At 33.9% G+C, this 17,688-nt stretch overlaps 1 protein-coding gene across 1 annotated transcript in view; it reads left to right on the top strand.

Moving 5' to 3' along the window:
• The first annotated feature begins 331 nt into the window (after nt 1-331).
• Nucleotides 332-17,688, top strand: part of LOC139495380 (uncharacterized) — a 41,251-nt gene continuing 23,894 nt past the window's right edge. The window contains exons 1-6 of the mRNA XM_071283687.1: nt 332-349; nt 1,062-1,151; nt 5,833-5,934; nt 6,728-6,829; nt 7,823-7,924; nt 16,132-16,221. Of these exons, the coding sequence (XP_071139788.1) occupies nt 332-349; nt 1,062-1,151; nt 5,833-5,934; nt 6,728-6,829; nt 7,823-7,924; nt 16,132-16,221 (504 nt within the window). The remainder of the gene's footprint in view (nt 350-1,061; nt 1,152-5,832; nt 5,935-6,727; nt 6,830-7,822; nt 7,925-16,131; nt 16,222-17,688) is intronic.

Below are 17,688 nucleotides of genomic sequence, written 5' to 3'. Positions count from 1 at the left end.
GGAAGCTTGATGGTTCGTGGCATTCCCTCTTAATTAGAAAATAATCTATTATAAATATTCAATCAGAATCCAAATTCAGAGCTGTTTTAAGCTTAAATGTTGTGTCCATACTTGTTCAACTGTTCAGGGTTCGACCTATGCAGGAAAATCCAGTTTGCTGTCACTTGACAGCCTCTTGTTCTTATTGTTGAAGGCTGTACAGTTGCCTATAATTGCTTACATCCACTTCATTTGAACTTAAGTGGATAGTTGTCTCATTGGTAATCATATCTCCTTATTTTTATAACATTGTATATATATACAATGATTTCATTTTCTTTTACAGGATATAATGGCAGGTTGGGATGGGGTAAGTTTTTCTTCTTAAAATTCAGTGTCATGTGACCTATGTCATGTGACCTATGTTGTCTATAAACTGTACATAAGATACAGGCATGCAGTATTCTCAGGGGGAGAACAGGAGAAATCAAAATGTCTACAGTGAACAGAATTTCAATATACAAAATTCCAGGAGACAAAAAAAAAAAAAAAACGTAAGATATTGTAGGACATTAACAACTCTTTAAGTCGAAGAGAATCTGACATCGCCATGGAAATAAATGAAAAACAATCAAAATTCAACAGTCTACATTAGTCATTTCAGGGCCTTTTATAGCTGACTATGCCATATGGGCTTTGATCATTGTAGAAGGCTGTACGGTGACCTATAGTTGTTATTTTCTGTGTCATTTTGTTTATTTTGTAGAATTGTCTCATTGGCAATCATACCACGTCTTCTTTTTATATTCAATACATTACATAAAAAACTAAAGACCGAGCAACACAAACCTTAACAAAATCATAGGCTGATCTCCAAAACTGATGCATAATACAATTGTCTACAGAATTTTCTAAAAAAAACTCTGAAATTATAGACAACAATTTCACTCCTTCTTGGTAATCACTGTATTTGGTATAAACTGTTGAAACTGTAAAAATGTAGCTTGTTAAATTCAATTATTACATTTATAATACATTTGTATGTTCTAGAGGAAAATGTAAAAGCTTTGTTTTGCTTACAGAGACTTCTTACAGCTGCAAGGGAGGGGAATATAAAAGAGGTAGAATTATGTATAAAGAACAGAGCTAACTTGGAATGTAGAGATGATAATGTAAGTAAAGTAAAATGTTTAACACATTTACAGATATTTATTATGTAGTACACATAATGTGGATCAGTTAAACACTGCCCTTGATAGTGTTCAGTGATTCAGTGTACATTCTATTTATTGCAATTACTCTTGTGTTCAAAATATTAAGAAACATAGTATTATGATATATTGTGATTTACTTTATCACACTGATGAATACCACTCCAGTTTGTATGTCAAAGGGTTGCTGTCTGATACTTCATAACTGTATACAATTCAAATATTGATTTACTTTATTACACGTAACATAGTATTCTACACAAAAAACATTACTTTGGTTCAAAAAAATATTGCATGACCATGACTTGAGACATGACACCTGATTCTACAACATTCATTAACCACTTCTGTACTGAACATAACATGTGACACCTGATCATAAAACCTGCATTTACTGTATACAACTGAAATAGTGTGATTTACTTTATTACAGATAACATATATAGTATTCTACACAAAAAAACATAACTTTGGCCATGACTTGAGACATGACACCTGATTATACAACTTTCATTGACCACTCCTGTTCTAAACATGTCATATGACACCTGATTATACAACATATATATTAACCACTCATGTACTGAATATGACATGTGACCCCTGATTTTACAACATACATTTACCACTCCTATACTGAACATGACATGTGACCCCTGATTATACAACATACATTTACCACCCCTGTACTGAACATGACATGTAATACTAGATCATACCACATACATTTACCTCTTCTGTACTGAACATGACATGTGACAACTGATCATACAACATTCATTTACTAGTACCACTCCAGTACTAAACATAACATGTGACACCTGATCATACAACATTCATTAACCACTCTTGTACTGAACAGCACATGTGACACCTGATCATACAACATTCATTTACCACTCCAGTACTATTAAAACATGACATGTGACATCTGATCATACAACATGCATTACCACTATTGTACTGAACATGACATGTGACGCCTGATCAGACAACATTGAGTTAACCACTCCAGTAATAAACATGACATGTGACACCTGATCATACAACATTGATTTACCACTCTTGTACTGAACCTGACATGTGACACCTGATTATACAACCTGCATTTACCACTCTTGTACTGAACCTGACATGTGACCCCTGATCATACAACATTGATTTACCACTCTTGTACTGAACCTGACATGTGCCACCTGATCATACAACATTGATTTACCACTCTTGTACTGAACCTGACATGTGACACCTGATAATACGACTTTCATTCACCACTCTTGTACTGAACATGACATGTAACACCAGATCATACCACATACATTTACCTCTTCTGTACTGAACATGACATGTGACACCTGATTATACAACATTCATTAACCACTCCAGTACTAAACATGACATGTGACACCTGATCATACAACATGCTTTACCACTCTTGTACTGAACATGACATGTGACACCTGATCAGACAACATTGAGTTAACCACTCCAGTAATAAACATGACATGTGACACCTGATCATACAACATTCATTTACCCCTTTTGTACTGAACATGACATGTGACACCTGATTATACAACCTGCATTTACCACTCTTGTACTGAACATGACATGTAACACCTGATCATACAACATTCATTTACTACTCCTGTACTGAACATGACATGTGACACCTGATTATACAACCTGCATTTACCACTCCTGTACTGAACATGACATGTGACACCTGAGTATACAACCTGCATTTACCTCTCCTGTACTGAATATGACATGTGACACCTGATCATACAACATTCATTTACTACTCCTGTACTGAACATGACATGTGACACCTGATTATACAACATAAAATTGAGAATGGAAATGGGGAATGTGTCAAAGAGACAACAACCCGACCAAATAAAAAACAACAGCAGAGGGTCACCAACAGGTCTTCAATTTAGCGAGAAATTCCCGCACCCGGAGGCGTCCCTTAGCTGGCCCCTAAACAAATATATACTAGTCCAGTGATAATGAACGCCATACTAATTTCCAAATTGTACACAAGAAACTAAAATTAAAATAATACAAGACTAACAAAGGCCAGAGGCTCCTGACTTGGGACAGGTGCAAAAATGCGGCGGGGTTAAACATGTTTGTGAGATCTCAACCCTCCCCCTATACCTCTAACCAATGTAGAAAAGTAAAAGCATAACAATACGCACATTAAAATTCAGTTCAAGAGAAGTCTGATGTCAGAAGATGTAACCAAAGAAAATAAACAAAATGCCAATAATACATAAATAACAACAGACTACTAGCAGTTAACTGACATGCCAGCTCCAGACTTCAATTAAACTGACTGAAAGATTATGATTTCATCATATGAACATCAGGCACAATCCTTCCCGTTAGGGGTTTAGTATCATACCATCATAACATATATGAGAAGAACATAACCTGTGTCGCATTTACCACTCTTGTACTGAACATGATATGTGACACCTGATCATACCACTTTCATTTACCACTCTTGTACTGAACATGACATGTAACACCTGATCATTCCACTTTTATTTACCACTCTTGTACTGAACATGACATGTGCCACCTGATCATACAACATGCATTACCACTCTTGTTCTGAACATGACATGTGCTACCTGATCATACAACTTTCATTTACCACTGTTGTACTGAACATGACATAACACCAGATCATATCACATACATTTACCTCTCCTGTACTGAACAAGACCTGTGACAACTGATCATACAACCTGCATTTACTACTCGTGTACTGGACATGACATGTGACACCTGATTATACAACATACATTTACCACTCCTGTACTGAACATGACATGTGACACCATTGCTATATTACCCTTACACTCACCACAAACATACACCATTGCTATATTACCCTTATACTCAGCACAAACATACACCATTGCTATATTACTCGTATACTCAGCACAAACATACACCATTGCTATATTACCCTTATACTCAGCACAAACATACACCATTGCTATATTACCGTTATACTCACCAAAAACATACACCATTGCTATATTGCCCTTATACTCACCACACGCACACACCATTGCTATATTACCCTTATATACTCAGCACAAACATACACCATTGCTATATTACCCTTATACTCACCAAAAACATACATTATTGCTATATTACCCTTATACTCACCACAAACATACACCATTGCTATATTGCCCTTATACTCACCACACACATACACCATTGCTATATTACCGTTATACTCACCAAAAATATACACCATTGCTATATTACCCTTACACTCAGCACAAACATGTACCTTTGCTATATTACCCTTATACTCACCACAAACATACACCATTGCTATATTACCCTTATACTCACTACAAACATACACCATTGCTATATTACCCTTATACTCACCACAAACATGTACCTTTGCTATATTACCCTTAAACTCACCACAAACATACACTATTGCTATATTACCCTTAAACTCAGCACAAACATACACCATTGCTATATTATCCTTATACTCAACACAATCATTGCTCTATTACATTTTAATATACTCACCACAAACACACACCATTGCTATATTACCCTTATACACAACAACTCATAAGATATGAAGCAGCCAACATTTTACACGGAAATACCACTAAATATTTTCTAAGCTTTGATCATTATTTTGAATTTACACAAAATGATGTTGTTAGTCAGACAGGTTTAATGGACCACGCATTATTGTTAGAATTATATAAAGTGGGATCTCATTTTATTCGTAACACAGAACTAAATCAGATCGTTATGGTTTTATTTTGTTTCTTGACGAAAAATTATTTTGTAAACATTTGATTTTAATGAGAAGTTAATGAAAACAAATTGTGTTAACATATTTGGTAAGATAATGTTAATTCTACAGATCTAATGTAAAACATCTTTTAAAAATAACAAATACTTGACAGAATTATATAAAGTAGGGTCTCATTTTTCTTGTCTCTTCGTACTGAATCAGAAAATATAACTCGTTTTAATGTTTCTTGAAAAAAGTTGTTTCAAACTTTGATCATTCTACGTAATCATTGTTAATCAGACAGATTTAATGGACAACAAATATTTGTTAGAATTATATAAAGTGGGGTCTCATTTTATTCGTAACACAGAACTGAATCAGATAGTAAAGGTTTTATTTTGTTTCCTGACAAAAAATTATTTTGTAAACATTTGATTTTAATGAGAAGTTGATGAGAAAAAGTTATGTTTACATCTTTAGTAAGATAATGTTAACTCTACAGATTTAATGTAAAACATCTTTTAAAAATAACAAATACTTGACAGAATTATATAAAGTGGGGTCCTATTTTTCTTGTCTCTTCGTACTGAATCAGAAAATATAACTCGTTTTAATGTTTCTTAAAAAAAGTTTTTTTTTTAACCTGACATTTCTGATGGAAGTTCTGACATCTCACAATAAAACATGTTGTTTATTTACATAAACATAAATAAAAGTGTGACTGGTCATTTTATTCAGTTTTGACCACTGATTCATGTGATATATATTTTGTTTATATTTATTACACAACATTGTCCAGTTTATGACACAAGTTTTGATGTCTGTTATATGTTGATATTACAGTTGGGAAGGACACCATTAATGTTGGCGGCTGGGGGAGGACACCTGGAGGTCGTGACTTACCTAGTCACTCACGGCAGTCAGTTAGACGCTACATCCACCAGGGTAATGATAGATATAATGACCTTACTCTGACCAAACATCACTTTATACAGAATCTACACAAAATCATGTTGTTAATCAGACAGGTTTAATGGACAACAAATATTTGTTAGAATTATATAAAGTGGGGTCTCATTTTATTCGTAACACAGAACTGAATCAGATCGTTAAGGTTTTATTTTGTTTCCTGAAGAAATTTTTTTTTGTAAACATCTGATTTTAATGAGAAGGTGAAGAGAACAAGTTGTGTTAACATCTTTAGTCAGATAATGTTAATTCTACAGATCTAATGTAAAACATCTTTTAAAAATAAGAAATACTCGACAGAATTATATAAAGTGGGGTCTTATTTTTCTTGTCTCTTCGTACTGAATCAGAAAATATAACTCGTTTTAATGTTTCTTGAAAAAAAGTTTGTTTTTTTTTAACTTTGATCATTCTACGTAATCATTGTTAATCAGACAGGTTGATGGACAACAAATATTTGATAGAATTATATAAAGTGGGGTCTGATTTTAATTATCTTGTCCAGCTGAGTCCATTGATATAAATATTGTTTATGTTTCTTGATAAAAGTTTTTTTTCAACCTGACAATTCTGATGGAAGTTCTGACATCTCACAATAAACATGTCGTTTATTTGTTGTTTTATGTGGAATATAAATAAAAGTGTGACTGGTCATTTTATTCAGTTTTGACCACTGATTCATGTGATATATATTTTGTTTATATTTATTACACAACATTGTCCAGTTTATGACACAAGTTTTGATGTCTGTTATATGTTGATATTACAGGGAGGAATGACACCATTAATGTGGGCGGCTGTGCGAGGACACCTGGAGGTGATGACTTACCTAGTCAGTCACGGCAGTCAGTTAAAGGCCACATCCACCGAGGTAATGATAGATATAATGACCTTACTCTGACCAAACATCACTTTATATTTATTTTAAGGTTTTATTTTGTTTCCTGATGAAAATTTATTTTGTAAACATCTGATTTTAATAAGTAACAAATACTTGACAGACTTATATAAAGTGAGGTCTTATTTTTCTTGTCTCTTCGTACTGAATCAGAAAATATAACTCGTTTAAATGTTTCTTTAAATTTTTATTTTTTTCAAAAACTTTTAATCACCTTACTCTGAACAAACATCACTTTATACAGAACCTACACAAAATCATGTTGTTAATCAGACAGGTTTAATGGACAACTAATATTTGTTAGAATTATATAAAGTGGGGTCTCTTTTCATTCGTAACACAGAACTGAATCAGATAGTTAAGGTTTTATTTTGTTTCCTGACAAAAAAATATTTTGTAAACAACTCATTTTTTAATGAGAAGTTAAAGAGAACGAGTTGTGTTAACATCTTTAGTCAGATAATGTTAATTCTACAGATTTAATGTAAAACATGTTTAAAAAAAAACCAAATACTTGACAGAATTATATAAAGTGGGGTCTTATTTTTCTTGTCTCTTTGTACTGAATCAGAAAATTTAACTCGTTTTAATGTTTCTTGAAAAAAGTTTTTTTTTCAACTTTGGTCATTCTACTGAATCAGCATAAAATCATGTTGTTTATCATACATGTTAAATGGACAACAATTACTTGTGAGACTTATATAAAGTTAGGGTTGCTATTATTTGACTTGTTACACATATAATTAAGACTTTACTAATCTTTTTTTACCTGTTTTGTTTCACTGAATCAGAAAATATACATTGAATTTTTATATCTTAATCTACCATTTAATAGTTTATACACAAATATAATTGGATATTTTCTTAACAGATGTTATATTTCTTACATTTGGTAAATTGTTTGACTCCTATCGTGATTTTGTTATCACACACCATTAACATGTTTATATTTTTATATTGTTATAGAATGGATACACAGCTTTACATTATGCTGCTCAGTTTGGAGGGATTGATGTAACAAAATGGTTAACAGATAAAGGATGCAATCCTTGGGTGAAAACAAAACAGGTAACATTCAGTTTTATTCTTATTAGATAGATAGATATTTTATTCTCTAAAAACTAAATACAAGTCAACAGAGAAAGTACAATTACAATATTAATACAAATACAATAGTTGAGGATAAACAGCTGCAAATAAAATATAATAAAGTACAACTTTTAAGTTTATGATAAAATACCTGTATAATACACAGGTTAAACTAAATATGAAAAAAATCAGTCTGTGCTTAACTTTTACATGGATGGACAAACCTTTTTATTAATATACCTAATGAATGAACACAGTTTTCTTAAGGAGGCTCGCGGGTATAAGATTTTCAAAAAAAAAACAATAATTTTTCTTTACAAATTTCATTTATTACCTTAAGTAGTTTTATCATTATGGTACAAGAATCATTCCAAAAATAAATTGGTGTTGGCCTCAGGTGACTTTTAAAATGTAGATATCATTGGAAAATCTCCAAATTATCTCCCTTTTTGTGCAAAAATGCCATTTTTGGCATTAAAATTGAAATATCTTTTTTAACTCATCGGTGGCCTTTATTTTTTTTTTTTTTTCGAAAAAGCTGTACATAAACAAAATAACTGTAAAATTTAAGCGATTTTTTGACATACTTGAAAAAAACTTTTTTTTGTAATGTTAAATTCTCTTTTATAAGTAAAAGTATAACTATATTTGGTATGTGCGTACTTTGCAAGGTCCTCATGCCCATCAGACAGTTTTCACTTGAACTCGACCTCATTTCATGGATCAGTGAACATTCAACAAGGTTACGTTTTGGTGGTCAAGTCCATATCTCAGATACTATTGGAAGGACTGTAAGGTGTACATGTCCAACTGACAGGTGTCATCTGTCCTTGACCTCATTTTCATGGTTCAGTGGTTATAGTTAAGTGTTTGTGTTTTGGTCTGTTTTTCTTATACTGTATGCAATAGGTCTACTATATTTGGTGGATGGAATGATTGTAAAGTGTACATGTTTAACTGGCAGGTGTCAACTGACCTTGACCACATTTTAATGGTTGAATGGTCAAATATAAGAAAGAAGATGTGGTATGATTGCCAATGAAACAACTGTCCACAAGAGACCAAAATGACACAGACATTAACCGTACGGCCTTCAAACTATAAGCAATATGTCAACTATATTTGTTGTATGGAAGAACACACCCTACACCAATCATAAATTACTGACACAACTACCATCTCATCATACTCCAACAACACACCCTACATCAATCATAAACTACTGACACAACTACAATCTCATCATACTCCACCAACACACCCTACAACAATCATAAACTACTGACACAACTACCATCTCATCATACTCCAACAACACACCCTACATCAATCATAAACTACTGAAACAACTACAATCTCATCATACTCCACCAACACACCCTACAACAATCCTAAACTACTGACACAACTACCATCTCATCATACTCTACCAACACACCCTACATCAATCATATATTACTGACACAACTACCATCTCATTATACTGTACAAACACACCCTACATCAATCCAATTACACATCTAACACCAATCATACACGACCAACACATCAACCACTAATCATATATATACTACTGACACAGCTACCATCTCATCATACTCTACCAACACACCTACACCAATCCTAAACTACTGACACAACTACCATCTCATCATACTCTACCAACACATCCTACATCAATCCTAAACTACTGACACAACTATCATCTCATCATACTATACCAACACACCCTACATCAATCTTTAACTAATGACACAACTACATCTCATCATACTCTACCAAAGCACCCTACATCAATCAAATACTACTGACACAACTACCATCTCATCATACTCCACCAACACACCTAACACCAATCCTACATTACTGACACAACTACAATCCCATCATACTCCACCAACACACCCTACATCAATCCAATTACACATCTAACACCAATCATACACTACCAACACATCAACCACTAATCGTATATATACTACTGACACAGCTACCATCTCATCATACTCTACCAACACACCCTACATCAATCATATACTACTGACACAACTACCATCTCATCATACTCTACCAACACACCCTACATCAATCCTTAACTACTGACACAACTACCATCTCATCATACTCTACCAAAACACCCTAAATCAATCCTAAACTACTGACACAACTACCATCTCATCATACTCTACCAACACACCCTACATCAATCATATACTACTGACACAACTATCATCTCATCATACTATACCAACACACCCTACATCAATCCTAAACTACTGACACAACTACCATCTCATCATACTCCACCAATACACCTAGCACCAACCCTAAACTACTGACACAACTACCATCTCATCATACTCTACCAACACACCCTACATCAATCCAATTACACATCTTACACCAAACATACACTATCAACACATCAACCACTAATCATATATATATACTACTGACACAGCTACCATCTCATCATACTCTACCAACACACCCTACATCAATCCTAAACTACTGACACAACTACCATCTCATCATACTCTACCAAAACACCCTACATCTATCCTAAACTACTGACACAACTACCATCTCATCATACTCTACCAACACACCTACACCAATCCTAAACTACTGACACAACTACCATCTCATCATACTCTACCAACACATCCTACATCAATCCTAAACTACTGACACAACTATCATCTCATCATACTATACCAACACACCCTACATCAATCTTTAACTAATGACACAACTACATCTCATCATACTCTACCAAAGCACCCTACATCAATCAAATACTACTGACACAACTACCATCTCATCATACTCCACCAACACACCTAACACCAATCCTACATTACTGACACAACTACAATCCCATCATACTCCACCAACACACCCTACATCAATCCAATTACACATCTAACACCAATCATACACTACCAACACATCAACCACTAATCGTATATATACTACTGACACAGCTACCATCTCATCATACTCTACCAACACACCCTACATCAATCATATACTACTGACACAACTACCATCTCATCATACTCTACCAACACACCCTACATCAATCCTAAACTACTGACACAACTACCATCTCATCATACTCTACCAAAACACCCTACATCTATCCTAAACTACTGACACAACTACCATCTCATCATACTCTACCAACACACCCAATATCAATCCAATTACACATCTAACACCAATCATACACTACCAACACATCAACCACTAATCGTATATATACTACTGACACAGCTACCATCTCATCATACTCTACCAACACACCCTACATCAATCATATACTACTGACACAACTACCATCTCATCATACTCTACCAACACACCCTACATCAATCCTAAACTACTGACACAACTACCATCTCATCATACTCTACCAAAACACCCTCCATCTATCCTAAACTACTGACACAACTACCATCTCATCATACTCTACCAACACACCCTACATCAATCCAATTACACATCTAACACCAATCATACACTACCAACACATCAACCACTAATCGTATATATACTACTGACACAGCTACCATCTCATCATACTCTACCAACACACCCTACATCAATCATATACTACTGACACAACTACCATCTCATCATACTCTACCAACACACCCTACATCAATCCTAAACTACTGACACAACTACCATCTCATCATACTCTACCAAAACACCCTACATCTATCCTAAACTACTGACACAACTACCATCGCATCATACTCTACCAACACACCCTACATCAATCATATACTACTGACACAACTATCATCTCATCATACTATACCAACACACCCTACATCAATCCTAAACTACTGACACAACTACCATCTCATCATACTCCACCAATACACCTAGCACCAACCCTAAACTACTGACAGAACTACCATCTCATCATACTCTACCAACACACCCTACATCAATCCAATTACACATCTTACACCAAACATACACTATCAACACATCAACCACTAATCATATATATACTACTGACACAGCTACCATCTCATCATACTCTACCAACACACCCTACATCAATCCTAAACTACTGACACAACTACCATCTCATCATACTCTACCAAAACACCATACATCTATCCTAAACTACTGACACAACTACCATCTCATCATACTCTACCAACACACCCTACATTAATCATATACTACTGACATAACAACCATCTCATCATACTCCACCAACACACCTAACACCAATCCTAAACTACTGACACAACTACCATCTCATCATACTCTACCAAAACACCCTACATCTATCCTAAACTACTGAAACAACTACCATCTCATCATACTCTACCAACACACCCTACATCAATCATATACTACTGACACAACTATCATCTTATCATACTCTACCAACACACCCTACACCAATCCTTCACTACTGACACATCTACCATCTTATAATACTCCACCAACACACCTACCACCAATCCTACACTACTGATACAACATCCATCTCATCATACTCTAACAACACACCCTACACCAATCATACACTGCTTTCACAACTAACATCTCATCATACTCTACCAACACACCCTACACCAATCCTACCCTACTGACACAACAACCATCTCATCATACTCCATCAACACACCCTACATTAATCATAATCTACTGACACAGCTACCATCTCATCATACTCTACCAACACACCCTACACCAATCCTACACTACTGACACAACTACCATCTCATCATACTCCACCAACATACCTTACATCAATCATACACTACTGACAAAACAACCATCTCATCAAACTCCATCAACACACCCTACACCAATCCTACATTACTGACACAACTACTATCTCATCGTACTCCACCAACATACCCTACAACAATCATATACTACTGACACAACTACCATCTCATCATACTGTACAAACACACCCTTCATCAATCCAATTACATATCTAACACCAATCATACACTACCAACACATCAACCATCTAATCATACTTCAATTACATATCTAACTCCAAAAATACACTACCAGCACATCAACCATCTAACCATAGTTCAATTACACATCTAACACTAATCCTACACCACCAGCACACCAACCATCCAATCAAACCTTACCATCATAACTACCATCTAATCACATTCAACCAACATACCTTACACCAATTATTTACTACTAACAAAGCTATGATCTAATCCTACTCCAGCAACACATCATACACTACCAACACAACTACAATCTTATCATACTTTACCAACACACTTGATACCAAGCATTCACTAATTAATCAATTAGCCAATATAAAAAGTATAAAACAAGAACAGTGTTACCCACATATTTCAGCCTTTTATAATGCAGGTGTCATTTTGCTTATAAATACACAAACAAGAAAAGTAACACTCCACAGTAACATATGTTAGCCTTTTACTTGTGTGTCATAGTGGTTTTCAATGAAGCACTTTATAGAATAATAATACTCTCATTATCCATGTGAATTGAACACATACCACGAATAATGACACTCCACAGTAACATGTGTCAGCCTTTTACTTATTTGTGATATTAGTTGTCAATAAAGCACATACTTGAATAATAATATTATTATTCATGTGAATCGAACACAAAGCACGAAAAATGACACTCTGCAGTAACATGTGTCAGCCTTTTACTCATGTGTCATAGTGGTTGTCATAAAGCAAACACTAGAATAATAATATGGACTGTCATCATCCATGTGAATCGAACAAAAATCATGACTAATGACACTCCAGAGTAACATATGTCAGCATTTTATGCAGGTGTCATAGTTGTTGTCAATAAAGCACTTACTAGCATATTACTGTCATTGTCAATGTGAATCGAACAAAATTCACGAATAATAACACTCCACAGCAACATATGTAAGCTTTTTACTCATGTGTCATAGTTGTTGTCAATAAAGCACGTACTAGAATAATAATATGGACTGTCATCATCCATGTGAATCGAACAAAAATCATGACTTATGACACTCCAGAGTAACATATGTCAGCATTTTATGCAGGTGTCATAGTTGTTGTCAATAAAGCACTTACTAGCATAATATTACTGTCATTGTCAATGTGAATCGAACAAAAATCACACTCCACAGCAACATATGTAAGCTTTTTACTCATGTGTCATAGTTGTTGTCAATAAAGCACGTACTAGAATAATAATATGGACTGTCATCATTCATGTGAATCGAACAAAAATCATGACTTATGACACTCCAGAGTAACATATGTCAGCATTTTATGCAGGTGTCATAGTTGTTGTCAATAAAGCACTTACTAGCATAATAATACTGTCATTGTCAATGTGAATCGAACAAAAATCACGAATAACACTCCACAGCAACATATGTAAGCTTTTTACTCATGTGTCATAGTTGTTGTCAATAAAGCACGTACTAGAATAATAATATGGACTGTCATCATCCATGTGAATCGAACAAAAATCATGACTTATGACACTCCAGAGTAACATATGTCAGCATTTTATGCAGGTGTCATAGTTGTTGTCAATAAAGCACTTACTAGAATAATATTACTGTCATTGTCAATGTGAATCGAACAAAAATCACGAATAATAACACTCCACAGCAACATATGTAAGCTTTTTACTCATGTGTCATAGTTGTTGTCAATAAAGCACATACTAGAATAATAATATGGACTGTCATCATCCATGTGAATCGAACAAAAATCATGACTTATGACACTCCAGAGTAACGTATGTCAGCATTTTATGCAGGTGTCATAGTTGTTGTCAATAACGCACTTACTAGCATAATATTACTGTCATTGTCAATGTGAATCGAACAAAAATCACGAATAATAACACTCCACAGCAACATATGTAAACTTTTTACTCATGTGTCATAGTTGTTGTCAATAAAGCACGTACTAGAATAATAATATGGACTGTCATCATCCATGTGAATTGAACAAAAATCATGACTTATGACACTCCAGAGTAACATATGTCAGCATTTTATGCAGGTGTCATAGTTGTTGTCAATGAAGCACTTACTAGCATAATATTACTGTCATTGTCAATGTGAATCAAACAAAAATCATGAATAATAACACTCCACAGTAACATATGTCAACATTTTACTCATGTGTCATAGTTGTTGTAAATAAAGCACTTACTAGAATAATAATATGGACTCTCATCATCCATGTGAATCGAACAAAAATCACGAAAAATTACACTCCAGAGTAACGTATGTCAGCCTTTTACTCATGTGTCATAGTTGTTGTAAATAAAGTATGTACTAGAATAATATTACTCTGAATTGAACACAAAATACGAATAATAGAACTCCACAGTAACACATGTCAGCCTTTTACTCATGTGCTATTAAACTCGTGAATAGAGAGCAAGCAAGAATAACAGACATGGTTTGAGCGCATATATTTTAGGAGTCGCACATAAACATGATTATTTTTTCAAGAAATAATCAGAGATATGTATGAATAAAGAAACAATCCCAGCTGTATTTTGCAGAATGTATTTTAATATAACAGTTGTACCAGTAATATGAGATTTTTCATATGTTCCAAATATGTAGAGTTAGTAAAATCCCTAACACTGTGTTGTTACTAATATTACAAGTTAATGACACAGACAAAATTAACTGTAGTTTCCAGACAGATTGTTGAATTATCATAATGATAGCTTTATTTCTTGTAGTGTGTTTGGTTTTAATGTAATATTTTACATACTGCAATCATTTCTTTAACAGTAAAATCTCAAACATTATTCATTGATTTCTTTATAATGTTTCTTCTTATTTGTTGTTAGTTTAGGTTCACTGGCTTTTAGGTCAAGTATAAATAAGACTATTCTGCATTGTATAGATAAAATTGATGCAACAGTTACCTATTATTTATTGCATTATACATGTTATAAAGGTAACATTGCAGTAATTTACCTATTATTTATCGTTTTGAATTATATGGGTAACATTAAAATGCAACAATTACCTATTATTTATCGTTTTACATTGTACATGTTGTATAGGTAAAATTTATTCAACAGTTACCTATTATTTAATGTTTTAAAGTTTTTTGAAATAAAAGATATATATATGTGTATAATTAATGAAAGATTGTTTGATTGTTTTTCAGGGTCAGACTCCTTATGATCTGGTAGAAATATACAGCTATGATAATGAAGAGGAAAAAAGGAAAAAGGAAGAAGTGATGGACTTCCTTGAGGTAAATAGTATTGTCCTACTTTAAAAGATATTTACAGATTATGAGAGACAAAACAGACTTGGTACAAAGAAATTACAATTAAACAGTTGCCTGTAGTTTTCAATGTTATTGTAGTAATTTTTGTCAGTTAACAATGTAAGTTGACAATTCCAAGCTTGTTGCCTAATATTCATGTTGGCATATGTGAAAGACAAATGTTTAAAATCTGTGTTCTCATCTGTTGGATGTTTCTTATTTTTACATTGCGTCCGGCGTCGTTTGTGGTCATTAACTTTTACAAAAATCTTCTCCTCTGAAATTAATGGGCTAAATTTCACCAAACTTGGCCACAATCGTAGTTGGGTTGCTGCCCCTAAATTGGTAATTTTAAGGAAATTTTACTGTTTTTGGTTGTTATCTTGAATATTATTATAGATAGAGATAAACTGTAAACCGCAATAATGTTCAGCAGAGTAAGATTTACAAATAAGTCACATGACCCAAATGGTCAGTTGACCCCTTTAGGAGTTATTGCCCTTTATAGTCAATGTTTAACCATTTTTCGTAAATTTTAGTATTCCTTTACAAAAATCTTCTCCTCTGAGACTAATTAGCCAAATTTAACCAAACTTGGCCACAATCATTATTGGGGTATGTAGTTTAAAAATTGTGTCCCGTGACCCGCCAAACCAACCAAGATGGCCGCCATGGCTAAAAATAGAACATGGGGGGGTGAAATGCAGTTTTCGGCTTATAACTCTAAAAAACCAAAGCATTAAGAGCAAATCTGACATGGGGTCAAATTGTTTGTCAGGTCAAGATCTATCTGCCCTGAAATTTTCAGATGAATCAGACAACCCGTTAATTTTAAGGAAATTTTACTGTTTTTGGTTTTTATCTTGAATATTATTATAGATAGAGATAAACTGTAAACAGCAATAATGTTCAGCAGAGTAAGATTTACAAATAAGTCAACATAACCGAAATGATCAGTTGACCTCTTTAGGAGTTATTGCCCTTTATAGTATATTTTTAACCATTTTTCGTAAATCTTAGTAATCTTTTACAAAAATCTTCTCCTCTGAACTACTGGGCCAAATTAATCCAAACTCACCCACAATGATCTTTGTGGTATTTAGTTAACAAAAATGTGTTGCGTGACCCTGCCAACAAACCAAGATGGCAGCCATGGCTAGAAATAGAACACAGGGGTGAAATGTAGATTTTGGCTTATATCTCTTAAACCAAAGCATTTACAGCAAATCTGACATGGGGTAAAATGATCTATTAGGTCAAGATCTATCTGCCCTGAAATTTTCAGAAAAATCGGACAACCTGTTGTTGGGTTGCAGGCCCTGAATTAGTAATTTTAAGGACATTTTGCAGTTTTTGCTCATTTTCTTAAATATTATTATAGATATAGATAAACTGTAAACAGCAATAATGTTCAGCAAAGTAAGATCTACAAATAGATCAACAGGACCAAAA

This window comes from Mytilus edulis, chromosome 11 (assembly GCF_963676685.1).
Source record: "Mytilus edulis chromosome 11, xbMytEdul2.2, whole genome shotgun sequence".
NCBI classification, from domain to species: domain Eukaryota; kingdom Metazoa; phylum Mollusca; class Bivalvia; order Mytilida; family Mytilidae; genus Mytilus; species Mytilus edulis.
The sequence above is the reverse complement of the archived record's forward strand: the minus strand, read 5'-3'. Positions and strand labels throughout refer to the sequence as shown.